The following is an 18,650-nucleotide window of genomic DNA, read 5'->3' on the forward strand; positions in this document are numbered from 1 at the left end:
GAGAAAGAGAAAGAAAGAGAAACAAGACGAGGAAAAAGCTTGTGGGTTAAGTGGAAGGTTCTAATACAAACAAAGATACGATCGTCTTTATCAACAATATTGCCTCAGAAATATATATATATATATACTAAAAGAAACATGTCAGTTAAAGCAGAAACATTTTTACCATGTAGTACCTGTTTTCTGTGTCTGGGGGGCACTGTTTTCGTGACACCTGGCACATTTTCAGCGGGATGCTGCGGGGCTCCTTGGCCTCGGCGGCGGCAGAGTGCTCGGTCCCTCTCTGAGGTGTGGATGGAGGGGAATCCCACGGGAGGGCCGCTCCGGGGGACCCGGAACTTTTAAAGAAGGCAGACATTTCCTTGATGTACTTCACTGCGGCGGAGGGAGAGAGCGGGAGAGAGGGAATTAGATAAAGCAAGACGCATCCCAGGACAGAGGGGGGGGCACATAAAGAAAATCATTTTATCTGGAAATTTGAGGAGATGTGTTAGAGCACGATGCCGAAATCGATCAAGAAATGTTCAAAGTTCAGAGTGATAATTTTCTAAAGATGGTCAATACGACAAGCAAGTATCAGATAGAGTGTTATCTGTGCCAGGGGGGACTACCTGAGCACCATCTGGAGGCAGAGAGGAGAGGTAATTCCCTCCAGTTGTGCACTAACACTATGACACGGGTGACCAAGCACAGCTGGACGCGTTGTGGAACAAGCGACCCAAATTGTAACATCTTAAGATTTTCCCCGATGAACAAGTATAAACCAATTATGGAAACCAGCGGACGCTAGAGCGGCGGGCTATTGACCGGAAGGTTCAGAGTTCTAAGTCTCACATTGACAGCTGTGCCAAGTCCAACGTGGCGGTCGCGGCGAGCATCGTTAGAATCTGTTAGGAGACGGGTTTCAACCTGTGTGTAGCTCCTGTTTCACAGCAGCACAATCGACTGCCCTTTGAGGCCGAGCAAAGACACGAACCAGATTAAATGAAGATAATTAGTGGACAGTGCACCGACGGCTCGGCTGACCTCGCTTTGTTTATGTCCAACTGAAATCCCATATTTCCTGACTTTTGTGTAATTAGAGCCGATTTACAAGATCTTCATGTTTACAATGTTGGTGGAGCTCCTGCTCAAGGCATAATTGCTCTGAATTCTTATAATTAGGAGGAAAGAGTTTATAAAACAGTTCTTTATTACATTTCCCAACAACAATAACCTTGCAGACCACAATTAGGCATAAACACGCCACGGTTATTTAGACGTTTTAGTGCATGGCGCCATTAGAAAGATGACAAATTACAAACCGGAAAACCGCAGCTCATCGACGGCATCGGAGCCCCGTAATTACATTTAGTTTTTTTAGCAGGATATAATCGAGTGTTATTAAATCATGTGGTCTTTTTCAAGTGTACAAGTCTTTTCAAATACAGTTTTACAACTCGCACATCTCTGCACAAACACCTACACACGCCGCCACACAAGGAAACACACGGCTCCAGCTCCAGTCCAGCAGGCTGCGGTACGGTTTCAGCACAAGTAGCCGCTGCCGGAGTAAAAATAGCCCAGAGGACATGGCAAGACGGGAGGCTGGAGGCAAAGCTCTAGTTTCACTGGGGAAGTGTGAAGAGCTCTTCTTGCACAGTACAAGAGGCATTAAGCCAGAGGGCAAGCAGAAGAGTCGCAGCTCGGGGACAACAGGAGTGAGAGCCGGGAGGTGGGGGGGGGGGGGGGGGGGGGGGGGCTTTCACTGCAACCGAAATAGAGCATATGCCAGCCAGCAAAACTGTTACTCCGTTAAAACATCAGGCAGTGAATCATTCCGATGGCTCCGACTTCTTTTCCAGTTTGATTTCAGTTCTGTGCGCTCGCGATTTAGATTCCCGCTATGAAAGATGGCAAAAATGACCCAAATGTTCTGCTGAAGTGTTTTTAATACCTGCCAATCTCCTTCATCCTGATAGAAAGCGCTGCCTTTTGTGCGTGGAAGCTAATTTGAGTAATTGCTTGCAGATTCCACACATGGAAAAGTGTCGAGCTGACTCTTGAAAAAGACGTTACCACTGTAAATGTAGGGTTCGCATGACGCACCGAGCTTTGCGGAGACAAACCATCACAGGAAACTTAAGCAGAATGAGCAACGTGTGACCGTCGGCACAGAGAGACAACGGTTATTTTAAATCATTTGTCGGCCTCCCGGTCCTGTAATTAATTGTGGAGTCTTGAAACTTTTTTTTTTAGTCAGTGAACTGTGTGCTAGAAAACACATCTGCACCGACTCTCTCTTTCACTGTTCAAAATGCTGCATAACTGCCTAAAGGGAGAGTCCCAGAGCGACTTTCACGGAAAGAAATGACTCAGTTTTTTCCAAATATTGTACCAAGAACACTGGGGGATTGCACTGGATGTCAGAGTGAGACTGAAGCTGCAGCAGAAAAAACGACATGAAGTTCCTCCCTGAATTAGCACAATTTTGTACACCTAATCTCCACAGCCTCTTCTAAAGAAGAAGACTATTTTGTATAAATAATAATGTTATTAATGCCTTTTGTTATATCAACTCCCCTTCCCCGCGATCTACCAGGGGGGTTTCTGGGATGCACACTGACAACACACACAGTCTGAGATTACACATCACCTGCACACAGATTAGCAAGACACATAAATAAGATGGCAGTAGCGTGTGATGTGCGCCCCGGATATTTCGGAGTCAAGCAGTGGAGCACAAGTTGTCATCAAAAAACCTTTTTCACTGTTTGAAGAACCCAGTCTCTGACTTAAAATCAAACTTTATATTATCTCTAAGCACTCCTTAAATGTCCCACGCTACTTTAATAAAGCCGTTTCTCTCCTTAATGCAAGGGCTTCTACCTGCCTCATTTATGTTTCCAAAATCAGTTTAATGTGCAAGACAAAAAAAAAAATTCAATAGAATTAACTGTGGGCACCACCACTAGGTTTGTGTACACTCGAAGCACAAATTGAGCAGCGAGCAGCCGATCTGTACTCACTTTGAAGTAGATGTCAACATGCATACGTAATGTTTCATGGAAATGAGCGCCAGTCCATTTGTTCCTGTGCCAGCACACTGATGCCTGCACCTCAGGGTAGCCAAATGCTTCCTTGTTGTTGGACTATAGCCACTCAAAATCGATGCGGTCAATCTTAATAAGGCAGGTTAGACCCCAAGACTCAGGATGGAAAAGAGGTTATGGACTTTGCTTATAAAGCCCGATTTTATCTCTTCAGCATTCTCAAAGTGCTTTATATGATTTGTCTGCCGGGGGCTCTCACTCGCAACTGCACATTAGGCACATTAGGGCTTGTGCTGAATCGCATATTAGCGATTGAAGGAGTGATTGTTTTTTTTTTTTCTTTTTCCTTTTCTCTCTTAGCAATGCCCATTCTAAATCAGGTATGGACGATTGGCTGCACTGGATGTGATCAGAGGCCGTTTCGCACTATGCGCACGTCTCCGCCAGAAGCAGCTCGATGCTTCGCTCTGAGAAAAACACAGGTTATGTTTTTTAACAGAAGTCGTGTCTGGTTAGGCTGAGAATATCGGGCCAAGCAGAAATGATTATCTAAATCCTGTAATTTTCAACATAAAACGTCTCACTTGGAAGATTGTACTCCACTTTATTCGTAAAACATTCCTGTTCCACCTGATGGCAAAAGGCCTGCAGCCAGAGGCAGAATAGCACAGTGTGGGGTGTGGCGATGTCCTCTCCAACGAAAACATCCTGAATAATCAAGCGTCAGTAATGAAAAAAGATTAGTAAAAGAACGGTATCTGATAGAAATTGAAAAAAAAATTTTCTAACAATTGCAGTTGCATTAAGTACTGAAGTGGTGCATCCCTACTGTAAAACATGAACAACTGCCCCAGTTATCTACATTATGACTTCAGGAGCAACGACACATAGATATCTTTAACTTGACCAAAACTGTTGGTTTTCTTTTCATTGTTTTACCTTTTTACAGTTTTTACTTTATCAATGTTAGAGATTTCTTAGGAATTTGCCATTTTCAGTCCTTTTAATGGTTTTGAAGTTTTTAATCATACCTTTTATTCTCTTTCTCTCCACTTATCTAACACACAAGAAAACGAGCGTCATTGGGAGCAAACTGAAGATATTTCCTCCAACACGTTTTCTATTTTGAGTCAAAAGTAAGTTTGCCAAGAGGTGCATTTATAAACAGAAAGGTAACATAATGAGATGTGGCACATATTTTAGTTTACAAACGACTGAACCATTCTTTAGAGTTCTTTTTGAGTCTTTGGAAAAAGTGTAATTACATTAAAGAGGAGCTGAGTTTGTGAAAGCTGCAGGGAGCCACTAGAGAGGCACTAAAGAGTCACATGTGGCTTCAGAGCTTTAAACTCTACCATGACATCAAGATGGGTTTTTGTTTTTTTTTCATGTGGATAGCAGCACAGTGCACCTAAATAGATATAAAAAATGCCATGTCTCCAGTGTAAAATTAGACCCTTACTTCACACTAATAATAATAAAACTGTGTAAGCGAGAGTCAGAGGAGACAGCACAGGCATGGCTGGAGGTGAAAATATCTGGCACATAAACACATTTCTATTCTCAGTGTTCATTACTCTTCATTATGTAAGAGTTTGTCTCTCTTACTTGCTGCACAAACTGTATTTTCTAACCATTCCATTCTGCAGTCACTACAGCAGGTAGGGGACGTTTACTTTTGTGGAGTTTCTTCAACAGTGTTAATAGAGGAACGCCGACATAATCAGATTTCGGTTCCCCAGATTGGATATGTCAGGCGTTAGCTGTGGCCCAGCATTGTAAATTGGAGGAGATAGCTTTGAGAGCGGTGTATTGGGGAAAAAAAAAAAAAAAGGAGAAGGGGGAGAGGTGGAGAATGAAAAGATGAAAAACTGAATGAACAAGAAAGCAAGAGAGAGAGAGAGAGAGAGACAGGGAGGAAAATAAGGGCATGAGGAATGAATCATTGCTTGAAAGCGTGAGACAGGCAATGCAGACAGACCAAAAATACAGCGAAGCTCAGCCAGAAATGTTGCCATGAATACCAGTGGCGGCAAATTCAATACACGGCTAAAATAAGCTGAGATGGCACTGTTATTACTTTAGCTTATCTGGCAGCCAATGAGACCGCTTTTGTAGAGTGTGTGTGTGTGTGTGTGTGTGTGTGTGTGTGTGTGTGTGTGTGTGTGTGTGTGTGTGTGTGTGTGTGTGTGTGTGTGTGTGTGTGTGTGTGTGTGTGTGTGTGTGTGTGTTTTCTTCTGCAGAATGAATTTGCGCCGCACCTCACAATAATCTGACCGAACAAATTCAGTTTTGACTCACTAAAGTCTGGTTTGAATTAGGTTTTTCGATTTACTTCCCTGGACAAATTACTAAAGCATCAGTTTGAATGTTTAAAAACGTGTTCAATACTCACACTAGTGTTGTTTATTTGATGTACAGCCACCCCTCCCCCTTCATCACTCCCCACCCGCCTGGACACCACCAGCTACACTCTGTCGAATCAATACTTTGAATCTTAGAAACATCTGCTTTCTTGATATGCCTCTTGGCTCGTTGGTCAAAGTGTTCCATAACCTCCAGCAAACAATGCACTGGGGCGAGCAGCCGGCCAGCCCTCCCTCCCCCACCACTGGTTTCTGTGGGAGCAGCTGGAATGCGACCGGCCAGTCGGCGACCTCCGAAGCATGCTGTAAACCACGTCGGGCAAATAATGTCCCCCTGTTACATCTCCGAGGAAAGACGTCTTGATTCAAAACAACACCCTAAATAACATGGAACACAGGGAACACTCTGGGTTTTGACTGGGTACATTAAGGTCAAGTGAGGTAAGAGTAAAAAGGTGGGCTGAGTTTACTGTATCAGCCTTGCAGCCACGAAATCAGAATGCATTTGAAATGAGGGGAGTGCAAAAGAGGATGAAACCAGACAAGTTGGACGAGGCAGATACGTGGACAACCACTCGGGAGAAACACAAGCAACAGATGCTTATTGTTGGAGTCACTCGGAAAAGATGGCCCAGTGACACTCACAAACATACGGAGGCGGAATTAAAGAAAAAAGAAGTTTACTCGGTCTCATTTGGTTTTCTTTGACGTCTTCCTCAGCTAAACAATTAAACACAAACCAACCTCAAGTCAGTCAATGTTTTGTTTACGTATACAAGAGGCCACTTGAATGTCACAAGGTGGCGCTACAATGCCGTCAGACAGCAGTTCCCCTCCCACACATAGTACACAGTGGAGTTTTAAAGCACAGCAAGAGACATTTTCCTTTTGCAAAACTAGCGTAGTTTTCCAGGATCACATGATGCGACTATAACATTTCTAATGAAATGTTGTGTGCTGCTGCTGCTCGCTGCTGACAAATGTCCCTTTCATTTTGTGTTTTTCCAACATAATCCCATCTGCTCTGACTGGCCAATTTTTCACAGTTTGTCGCGATTTTTGCTAAAACGGTTTACCGAATCATTAACAAAAGTCGGTTGATGCGCTTTTTTTGTACATGCTCCCAATAGTGCAGGACGAGCTACTTTATGAAAATCTGTAAAAACGTGCAACTTGAATAGTAATCTCTGTATCTTGCCTCTTAAAGAGGCAATCACACAGAATAATCTAATATAATCACAAACTTTGCAGTGCAAAACTGGGATAATCACTGTATGTTAACATGAATCTTTGCGATTTGATTGTCTAGTTGGCTATTATTAGTTAAAGATTTTTGTTGAGTCAACAGAGGCGGGGAACATCCTTAACGAGAGAAAGAAAAGCCACAGGACTGACCCGTTTGCTCTAGCGTCTTCAAAAGGGGGTCGTGGAGCTACAGGCTGAGACCACCTCAAAGAATTTACGAAGCAAGAATCACAAATATAAAGTTTCCTCCTTTGTTGACCAAAGCTGACAGTGAAATTCTTCCAATCTGACCACCCAGGCCCACAAGTAGATGTGCCCATTCAGACGAAAAGGTGCAAATGTGCAAAAAATGTGCACAGCAATGCTTCTTTGGTGATCTGTAAACGCATGTGCAACTATTAAATGCCAGCTTAGTGTTCCCAGAATCTCACTGATTAATGTGAGTCTCTTACTGGCAGCAGTCAGCCGGCCAGAGAAGATTTCTTCTGCTCTGTATGATTTAGAAAGGTTCGTCGTTCCTAAAGCCCATCTCATTAAAACCATGGACACGTGCCAGGCGTGAGGGGTGTTAGGTGTGGTAAAAGAGCGGGCAAGAGAGGGAGTGGAGCGGAGTGAACAAGACTTTTAAACTAATTCACATACTGCAAAGGCGTAGATTTGATTACTGGGCATGGTGTGTCAGGAGAGTTAATGATCCTAATTCAACAAAGTGAAAGTGAAAGAACCTTAAACAGAACCTGGCAGAGGACAAAAACAAAGTGAAAGGAAGGTACAGCTGCAGACATTTCCTCCAAGGCTTTTTTTTTTTTTTTTTTGCTGCCTGAAATGTGAAGAAACTCAATGATCCATTTATGGGGTTGTATATATTTTCCCAGTGTGATACAAAGCGCTGACACATTGCACAAGATTTGGACGCAGTTTTCCGTTGATCTTTATTTGTATTGATTCAAAGGAAGGGACGGCAACATCAGCTCTTCAATTTCAAAAAAGCTGTGGGATTTAAAAGGGAAAGTTTCTGAATGTTACTGCAAAGTAATAGTGCAACAGAAGCATCACAAAGAACATAGACAAGATCAGTCCCTCTTTCACTTGTACCGAGTTTTATTTACATGTAACACAACGTTGTGAGACGCGTCAGTGGAATCTAACATGTGGTCCAGGTAAAATGAGCCCTGGCTGTGTTAGTGTGGGCCATTTGTGGAAGTGTGAATGCTGCCATCTGCACCAAATAAGCAGATCAAGTCCTTTTGTTAAGTGGAGCTGAACACCCTTTGTACACGAACTCTGGTGCAATGTGAATAAAGTTCAATTGAGATCTAAACCGGTCAAAAACAGGACGTGACAGGCTTTAAGAATGCCGTATCCTCGCAGTTTATTGTAAACAATGGGAATAACAGAGGTACCTGGGCTACTGTTTTGACAATATTATTCATTTTTATATGGTGTCAGTGAATTCTAATGTATAAATCACTATAGACTGCACCATTGAGTGCAGCACATGTGTGTTTTGTCTACGTCTTTTGGTCGAAAGTTAAAAAAAAAAATGCTGCTGTAAGCAACAAGTGAGCCGAACATTAGTGCGAACCAGGGAACTGCAGGTCGTGTGAGAACACCGACTGAAGCTGCTCCGCCAATTTATCAGAGGCCCAGGAACAGGGCAAAGGGGTTCAAAGGGGGCTATAACAGCAAACTTTACGCCACAAAGGGACAGGGGGGGTGATCTGTGATTTAATACAGCCATGTTATTTTGCGGGTTAATCCATTGGTCGCCGAGTGCAAGCACAATGTCCTCACGGGCCAGTGGCTCTGAAGGAAAATGGAACGAAGCTTTGTGTCTGCGGCGTTAAGAGATTTCACAGCAGAGGAACAAACAGAGGCCAGCGACAGAACCCAGACTACAGCAGAATTTGACACGACGTGGACAGATCGCTCCGATTACATTCCTTGATTTCAAACATTGTTGCAAACAAATCTTATCAGCCGTTTCCAAAGTGTTTTAGTGACGACAGAGAGTTGTTGAGTTTTTCTTCAATATTTGTATTGCGAATGTTGAAATCACGATGACAATAAATTTGCAATCTATTTTGCAGACCCAATTTGCACCCAAAGGTTCCAGGGTTCAAATCCCAGTCTCAAGGGGTCACTATGGCGGGGCCTTGAGCAAGAGCCCCGGCACCAGATGTTTCCCCTCTGCTACAGTCCACTGCTACTAGCACTTGCATAGACAACGTTAATTATGTGAAATTGAATTATCAAAGAGGAAAATATATAAAGGGGGGCTACACTGTTACAGTGAACTGTTTTTTTGGCAATGGAGTTCGTGACTTCCAATCAGGAGCAGAAATGAAAGTTGGCTCCTGCCGGGTGCCAATTTACCTCTCAGGTTCATGAGAGAGCGAGCGAGAGGCTGTGAGAGTATACAGACGGGCCAGAAATCAGCGCGGATTGAAGTGTGCTACAAGAGGTCTGGCAGTGAACGGACAGTTTAAGCTTGCTTTTCGCTCGCAAATTTAAAAAAAACCCCGCAAAACACACAGGACTTGAATGCTAAAGGATTTAGCCTTGAAGCTAACATCGTCTCCCATGAAGAGAGGATGTGTTTTCACTTAAACGGGAAACGACGTGTTGGGAGTGTGGTGAAGACAGAGCGGTGGAGTTTTGAGGACTTTGTATTTATCTACAAGCATTCTTCCACTTGTTAACTTTTCAAATTTTCAGCCTTGAGATTCGCTTCCCCCGAGTACCGAGTGAGGCTAAGGGGCGTCAGCCCCGAGCAGGGTGTTAGATTCAGACCTGAAAAGACGATTCAGTCTCACCAGTGACCCTCCGACCTCAGTCTGCAGGTTGAAACAGGAAGTAAACTCACGTACTTGCAGAACAATTGAACGTGTGATCTGATCACACTAATAATCCATTTGACCCGTTTATGGGGAAACTGACTTCCTCTCTGAACACTGGCACTAACTTCACTGTCTTACACACAGAAATAAGTGACTACAAGCAGCACGTGGTGCAAAGCAGCTTGAACACTGTGGCTTCCTCAATAAATTGAAAATTGAAAATGACAATTTACAAATCAAGAGCTAAATATTTTGTGCGAGTGCAGAGGAAGAATAGTTGTTTTATGATCTGAATGCACTGAAATGGCATCTCTCAGAATTAAAGTTTGATTTATTATGCATATGTTTATAATGTATTATAATATGAGAAGCCTATATGGCCATAGTTCTTTGTAAGAGCACAATACATGGTGGCGGAAAGTTTGAAGCGTCATAAAAAACAAAAACTCAGCTTGTATTTTATATTCCTTATTTTATATCATAGCTACCATTGCCGTTTAACTTTACTACAAACGCCACCAGGAACAAAAGAGCGAGGATCACACACACCTATCCTGGCACGACACCATCGCATTCAACACAAGTTCCACCACGGTAGATTTATCCAAACAGCTTTTGTTAGAAGGGAACACAATGAGTCCTCGGCAACAAAGTCAAAATGTTTCCACTTTCTCCTTTTGTGAGTCTGTGAAGAAGTGGGGCACCAGATGGGCGGGATTACTTTCTCAGGAACTGCCAGGATACATTGTCAATAAAGGCGCACACCTTTCCGTGTCCTGGGAAGACCCACACCTGAAGGCACTAAGACAAACAGAAGAAAAAAGATGTCTACTCAAGTACAACTTGGCCCAGATTTGGGATGTATATAAGAAAGTTAAATTAAAAGCTTTTCAACGGGGAATAAAGAGTACTGCAGGTAAAAAAAGAAAAGAAAAAGAGAGAGACATTGCCACCTTTTCTAGGTCAGGGTAAAGTAGGACTATAAGGCCACATATTCTAATAGTGTTTTCACCCATGGAAATACACTCTTTTAAAAGGTTTATTTTTAGCTTCCCTGACCAAACTAAACATCAAGTTAAACATATATGCTTGAACATCTATACTAAACTGAACTCGCCACTTGTTGGTGTTTTTTTTTTTAATTTTCTTTATTTTGTTGTTTGCATACTTTCCAGTCAACAACAGACTAATAATCTTCCAAAGTTCACTTCATGAATTCATCTCACATGAAAGAAAACAACAAAAAAAGAAAGGTTTCATTTCTCGGTGTGATGTTCTTCACAGAGCGAATCACCTGGAACACAATCAACAGTCAACTGATCCAGATAAATTAATTTTCAGTTCGCTCCCACTGAAGCAAAAAGCTTCACAAAGACTTTCATGTCGAGATAATAGTAGATCTAGTATTAGAAGGATGCTTTTATCCCTTTGCCATTATAGAAGTCACTTGCAGAACAGAAGGAAACGAATTGAGCATTGAAGAAATATAGAAGCGGGAGTTAGAGACTGCAGGGAGGGTGAACATCTTAGTCAGGCTGTAAGGGGGAAAAAAATAAAAAATCAAGGTAATAATTAATCTGTCATAAAAGTAAAAGCTGGAAAGTTTAATTGGGTTATAAAGTACATGCATGACATTGGTGCAGCTCCGTAAGGGGAGGCAGTAATGAAGCAGAGGTAAGAAAAAAAAGAAAAAAAGGCTGCTCCAATCAGGCATGACGCCTGAGAATCAACCCTGATTGAGTTAATATGTCTGGACTTTTACAGACATGTTTAAAAAATGTTTTAATTCTGATCACCCAGAAGAGAAAAAAAAAAACTAGTTGTGAATCTGATCACATAGTCGTGTTTGCTACGTGCGAGTACTAATTGTGCAGTGGCTCATCAATAAATCATCCACATTTGATGCAACACTGGGATATTTCCACATGTAGATGCACACTGCATCTTGCAATTAAATTTGACAGACGGGCAGGAAAAAAAACAAAAAAACAAACATGTCTAATCCAGGACTCTAAATTGGTCTCCGAGTTATGAGAACGTTTCTTCTTTTGCACACACGTTTCATTAGGTGGCGGTTTAAGTAAAAAATTATTATTTTTTTTTTTTAAAAAAGCACAAAATTAGAGCTCCATGTCATCGTTGCAACAAGTGTCCCGTTGGTGGATGTGCCGCATTTCACTAACTGTTTTCACAGACGGTGATGCTGTCAAGGATGTGCTTTTTGTGTGAACCGAAATGTAAAAATTTCACAGTGCAGTTTACAATCGCAGCTACTTTTGCGAGTGAAAGAGCATCATTCAGTGATTACACAATCGGCCTGACAACACGGGAGTGCCGTGTTTACGGAGCTACCAGCCAGAGAGCTCAAACTCTGGAGAGTTGGTTAAAGTTAAAAATGGAGGTAGGCTTGTTTTTTTGTCGTGGCTCTGGTGGCCTTTCACTAAATGCAACAGGTTGACTTTTCCAATGAAGTGCAGCTAAGGTTTGAGAAATAATATTCATGCACTGCAGACACGGAAGACTGACATTAACACGGTTCAGGAGGAAGCGCTCATCAAATTAAAAACAGCAGGTTTGAAAGCATCTGAGCCTAAACTTTTTGTACAACATTTTGAAGATATGTTCAAAATTAAAACTTGTGATTCTTCATCAGATAAGAGAAATTAAATATGGCAAAGTGTTGTTCCCCCCCCCCCCCCCCCCCAGTATTACAAAATCCCACCAGTAAGGAAATGCAAGTTAGACCACTTATTTCGAAATATAAAACTCTTTTGTCAGAATGTTGCCAAATTTGAGAGGCAAAAACAAAACCATCAAAAACCTGCAATGTAAGCTTTAGCAGCTAAAAGACTACTGGGAGAAACGCGTCCACACACCCAGCCTTGTGGCTGCTGTTCCTGCCCGCTTGATGAACAGATTAGTTAATACTCGCAAAGAGAAGACTATCACGTCTCTGACAGGAGTGATCCAGCTCACCCAAATCCTAACCACCTGAGAAACTGCACCTGGAAACTGTGAATTGAGAAAATCACACTCGCTCCGCTGACTGTTTCTGAAGCGGTACAAAAACAAAAAGAGGCATGAATCACCCTCTGGGTCCACGGGACAGGTTGGTAGTTCTGTGAGAGCAGCCTCTTGCATACATGAGCAGTCTCTATTTCCACATGCTTCTTACATGTGAACAGATAATGCTGCTGAGAAGGCTTCAGCAACAGAAGCTGAACTCCAGAGAGAGGGCGTCACACATGGTATGAGACGTGCACAGAGTCCCAGTGAGGCGCTTTAAACTCTTCTCCCCAAAGTCATTATATTTCATAAAGCACTCACTTAGCCATTCTTGAATCAGCGCGGGAAGATAATGCTGGCGTCTATATCTCTGCTGGCCTTGCTCAAAAAGACTATATAGTATGTATCTCCTCCTGACGGGTGACAGTCACACAAGTTCTTCAAGAGCTAGATTCGTGGATAAGAAATAGGATTTCGAGCTCTCAAAGCCGAATGTAACTCAAACTACTAGTCTGCACTCTTAGGCCTACCAAACAGCCATCACCTCTCATTAGTAGTCTGGGAATCCTATGGTTATTATTAGGATCATTGCCCACGTTATTCCTTTACAACCAAAGCTAAAGCGGTTGGTAGATACTGCAGCATGCTGCTGCTGAAGGTCAGTCTACAACTTACATGTAGTATGCAGTGCAAACACTCAGCAGTGGTCTTGTTGTTTGCGAAGCAGCGCCGATTGTGAAATTTATCGATTTCTGTACATGCAGGAACCGCGGGAGAGTAGCATTTGGTCCACAACGCACACGCTCTGAATGCTGAACGATGTTGACCGACCTTTTTCACCTGGCGAATAAAGCTTAATGGAAATGAGAGAGAGCCACTCGTTAGGGGCATTTACGTCTCTCAAATAAAAGACAATTGTTAAATTTGTAAAGCAGCTTTGTTCAATCAAATAATCTGATTTAGAGAGGTATGAGTTTTGCTACGTGCGTTTCAAAGACAAAGTGTACATATGAGGTCAGTTCTTTTCCCATAATGCTGACAAAGCGTCTTTTAGCGAACTCTGATCATTAACAAACCTTTTGAAACCTCATCTCACCTCAGGAACTCCTGAAACAACCCTGCTTATTCTTACCAGATGTTCTGACTCTCTCCAAACATACACACACGCACATATATATATATATAACTGCATGAGAACACGAGGCTCAATAGATCTTGGCACATGTGTGACTGATGTGGCAGAAAAACTAAAGTAGAACACACACCGTCAAGTAAAGCAATGCCTTACCATTAAAGATATAATAAATGAGACCTGGACTTTTACGGCAGCTTAAACTTTTCCTGATTAACTGCTTGCATCTGTCTATAAACCCATATCATTTCTCAGCCAATGAAATTTAAAAATAGCCCGACATGCCAAGTATGACGCAGGCAATTAAAAAGACTGAGCAATCTAATCTACTAACACCGTATAAACTATAGAAATAGTATGTATAACAAGTTTCAGAGAAGCACCAGCGTTATTTGTGTTACTTGATTTTAGGAATCAGCAATAATGCTAGCTATAGCAAATACTGAAATTAAGCAATATAATTAAAACTCTTTTGCAAATCATTACATTACAATAATCATTTGATCATTACTGCATTAGGTTTGTGTGTATTTTATGAGGAAGTTTGTGTTTCTGACATGTGCTGTCTTTTGTCTTCACTATTTGTGCTGCTACTGACTGTAATGGTTGGTAATTAAATATTAATGACAATTTGGGAAATCAATGAAGAGATTCACTTCATATTAATCTTTCAATCAAGAAGGACTCATGTCAGCAGGTTTAATGTTTTTAAAAAGGGATACGGTCTGATTAGTAGGCTGATTGCTTAACAGTCATGTAAACCTGAACAATGTTACAGACGGCTTCACGAATACCAGATTACTTAGAGAGTGTAAAGTCACTGTGAGCCACAGTCACTCATTTAGACTCAACACACAGAAATCCAATGTACCCGACCTCCACTTGGACCAGGCTGGAACCTTCCATGTCACTAAACTTTGCGATATGAATTTGGATTCATTACAAATTTCAAATAAGTGTTTTGGTTTTGTTTTTTAACAGATTGATTAAGAAGTTTGAGAAAATGACCAGAAACTTTAGTCTTTTTTTTAATATTACATTTTTTTTTTTTTTTTTTACAGTTAACGTCATCAGTCGTCACCCAGAACAAAGTGAATATTCAACTAATAGTTTATGCTTTCACACACTGTGCAACAGACTGGTAGGATGACAGAAATCAGGCGACTAGACACATGTTGGGAACATATACCGTCCCAGCGAGAAGCCGGGACACGTGAAAGCTCCACTGAGCTTCCACAAATAAGGCTTCGTGATCCGTGTGGATGTGCACTGAATCGCAGCACAGATACCTTAATGAAAAGGACAGGACAGAAAGAAGCAGCAGTGTCCAGAAAATTCTTGGTAGAAAACACAATTCTCTCTCTGTCTCTTTTCTTCTGTCCATCACTCATCACATCTACAACACAACACACAGGAAATCATGTCCCGTTGGATATCTGAGTGAATTCCGCAGAAATACAGGCAGGCCGACACCAAGTTAGTACAAACAAAATCCTAACTGCACGGATCGCGAACAACAAACTTTTTAATAGCAACATGAGCAAAATGCACTTTATTTTTTTAATGGCAGCTTTCTCTCTCTTTTCTGGTGCCAAGTGTGAAGAGTCCCTCACTGGGGGATTTTTCAGTTATTACGGTTTATAAAATAGAGCAGCACTGTATACCATCTCACTGTGGCCGAATCCGTTTCCACAATAATCTCCTATCAAGTTTTCGGAAAGTTAATCATCTATCCAGGGGACTGGCGCCGATCCCAGCTGACTGTGGGTGAAGGCAGGGTACAAGCCAGGTCAGGTCACCAGTCCATCACTCACAGTCACATACGCTCACATCCACACGTATGTGCAACTTAGAGATACCAGTGAACTTCAAATACTCGCTTTTGGACCGGAGAAGGATGTACACAGGTGAAAAGGAAGACAAAACCCACTCATGCAGAAGGAGAACATGTAAACTCCACATATAAAAGGCCCCCCATTACTGTTAAAATGTCGGACATAATAGTTTTCTATAGTATTTCTTCCTCTCGACTAGGCGAAGGCCTTGATTCCACCACTTTCTGCTGGAAATCGTATGGTTTTCCCATTTCTGTTGCATGCACAGAGGACAACATTTTGGTAACGATTGCCGTACACCTGGAAACACTAGAAACCTTAAATATGCCGTTATATGATTTAAATGTGTCTCCACTGATCCAGTAAATATAGATGTAGACTTTGTTGAAGAATCCCTGTCAAATTGAAAAGCGTGAGCAGCACAAACGGCACACTGGAATCTATCTGCTCTCATATGTGCATAAACAGTCTAGACTGCAACTGTAAGGTTTAAGTGCACTGCCATTCATAAAAGTTGCAATTTACACAAGAGACGGCGAGGGGGGCATTTTGAAAATGATGCACTCTGGGAACCGTTTTGAAAATGTACTGTTTTCACTGTATTCCATTTGGCAGGAATATCACTGGCTCTGCCCTGGGGTTGGACGGTGTTCACTAAAACAATGATGGGAGCATGCGCCTCAGGATTCAGGAGTGGACCACTTGTGAGGAAAGTTCAAGAAGACTTTTGTGATCTTTCCACATTGTTTTCAAGAGTTTGACATTTGTTACAGTTGCTGATGTGCCCTTTTCCTTGTCCATCACTGCAGCTCAGGGGGGGTGTTACATTCTTCTCCTGCACAACAAAACATGGCGGACCACTCTGACTCTGATACAAACACAACAATACACAAGGATATACACTTGTGTGCCACAAAAAAAGCTCTCTCTCTCTCTCTCTCTCTCTCTGACACACACACAGTCTGACTTCCACATTCTCCATTACCTCAGTGTCCTGACCTGTCCTCTGCAGCCTATTTATTCCCCTTCCTCTCTGTTTAACACAGCGTGCGTGTACATTTTCATGCAAGCCTTATGTATGTATAGCGTGTTGCTGTATGCTTTCTTTGTGTGAGCACTTTTGTTGCAGACATCGGTTGCCCAGGGAACAGCCCTGCCATTGAACTACCCCCCCCCCCCCACCCCCCCACCCCCCACCCTTTCTTTCACACAAGCACACACCCTTTTAAAGCTCTGTGCGGGTCCATGTGTGTATATAATGTAGTGGAATGTGCCCCGTCTTGGCGGGAGAGCTGGTTGGAGTGATGGATGTGTTTGCAGTGAGAGTCCAAATTAAAATAGGGTAGAAACACAGCGGGCGAGTTGGAGACCTGTAATATATATTGACACCCATTCAGCTGTCAAATATGACTGTTATCGCTTCAATGTGAGCCCTTTGACTTTTTGTAACGCCTGATTATTCCCACTGTGCTTGCATTTTACAACACTAATACAACCATAGCATTTTAGTCACATCGGTCATTGTGAAAAAGTTTCTTATTGCCTCTTTTCTCTGCACATGGAGGGAAATCCCCGATATGTGATGCAGCAGAAACACAAAACACATGCAAGCATGTGCAAAAGGAATATAGTCACACATACAAAGACACACGGTCAGGCTATAAATGTCGCTGGGAGGAAATGAAGGCAGCTGTGCTTTTATGGTTTCATCTGGTGTGTTATATTTATCTGACCCTCCCGTGTCCTCTCTCTCTCTCTCTCTCTCTCTCTCTCTCTCTCTCTCTCTCACACACACACACGCACCCCCCCACACACACAGATTATTCCATCAGGTGAAGGGTAAAGTTTCTTTTCTAACAGATTGACTATGCACAGCTTTATAGTTACAGATGGAGGTTTTACACACACCTGCTGGCCTTGTCCTGCACCGTCAGCTGCTAGGCAACAGCGTGGCCTCCTCTAACCAGATCATTTATTGATAAGCAATAAACTGAACAATAGAAAAATATTTCCAGCTGTGCCACAGAAATTTCAGATTTTTGTTTTTCTTAAGATCCCATGAAATTAAAAACTATACATTGATGAGGTTTTCAGTTTGTGTCTGTGGGTTACTTTAAATGATTGTTTCAATAAGTGCCCTATAATTGACCGATTTCATTACAGGTCTGATGACTCCAGACTTTGCATTGCATAGAAATAATTATGCACTTTCATGAGGTGAAATTCTAAAATGAAGTTATTTATATAATGCGTTCAGCTTTTTAAGAGTGGCAGCGTGCTTCACCCGACCAGTCCCACTCACACTGTCTGAAATATCAGCTCCATCTGGCAGGATTGTAAGATTGTACATTAAGCAGTGATACATGATTTCACTGGGTTTTTCCTGTTTTTATCACATGTGCAAACACTCGGGAGGACAAACCTTTTAGTCAGTATGCTCTCCGAAAATACTCGTCACCTTGATTAAGTTAAGAGGATAAACTAGGCATGAATAACTTGTGTGTCACTGCAACAATGAATTTGGGTTCATCCGAGTAGGCAGAAATCGGTTTAATACAAACTCGAGATTCACTTGATTGAAAAAGGGTAAGAAGTGAAAAAAGGAGAAAGCTTCCAACAGAATGCCAACCAGGCTTCTAACATATCTCGTTTAAACATTGTGAAAGTACTTATCTGACCATTCCAAGTATGACTGTTCACATATTCCAGATATTTGAATGTGATAAGAGGCAGTTTCTCTTTGATCTCAGTCAAGGCCGTCTCTGTTATGAATTTCACAGCGCGAAGAAAACTGCCGTGAGCACAGCAGTGGCGGCTGTTGTTTGCGGTGCACATGTAAGAAAGGCTGCTACCGTGACCTTTAACACTGTAGTGGTGCCAAGCAGGCGTTTGTTTCTGAGAATCTTGACAAAATGCCAAAACCAAAATAAATGTGCTTGAACTTCATATCATGTGTATTTACAAGAATTCTTTCTTAGGATGTGCGAACGGCCCTCAAAATCAAACTGGAATCTTAAAAGCTGCGGCTGGAAATGTTGACTGAAAACTCTCATTTGTTTGTTTTTTTTCTCCACTATTCCCTAAGAATACTGGAGAGCCTTTCACACAACAGATGCGCATCTTGCAGTCATGCCATCCCCAGGTAAGGCAGACACACACAAACACAGGGATCTCATCTCGGAACATAAAAAATA

The 18,650-nt window shown here is 42.1% G+C and overlaps 1 protein-coding gene across 1 annotated transcript in view; it reads right to left on the reverse strand.

Annotated features, from left to right (window-relative positions):
* The window catches only part of snta1 (syntrophin, alpha 1), a 34,543-nt gene that overhangs the window by 6,226 nt on the left and 9,667 nt on the right, over positions 1–18,650 (reverse strand). The window contains exon 3 of the mRNA XM_080461016.1: positions 177–375. Within this exon, the coding sequence (XP_080317142.1) occupies positions 177–375 (199 nt within the window). The remainder of the gene's footprint in view (positions 1–176; positions 376–18,650) is intronic.

The sequence above is a fragment of the Lipophrys pholis genome (assembly GCF_963383615.2).
Source record: "Lipophrys pholis genome assembly, chromosome: 4".
Classification (NCBI taxonomy): Eukaryota; Metazoa; Chordata; class Actinopteri; order Blenniiformes; family Blenniidae; genus Lipophrys; species Lipophrys pholis.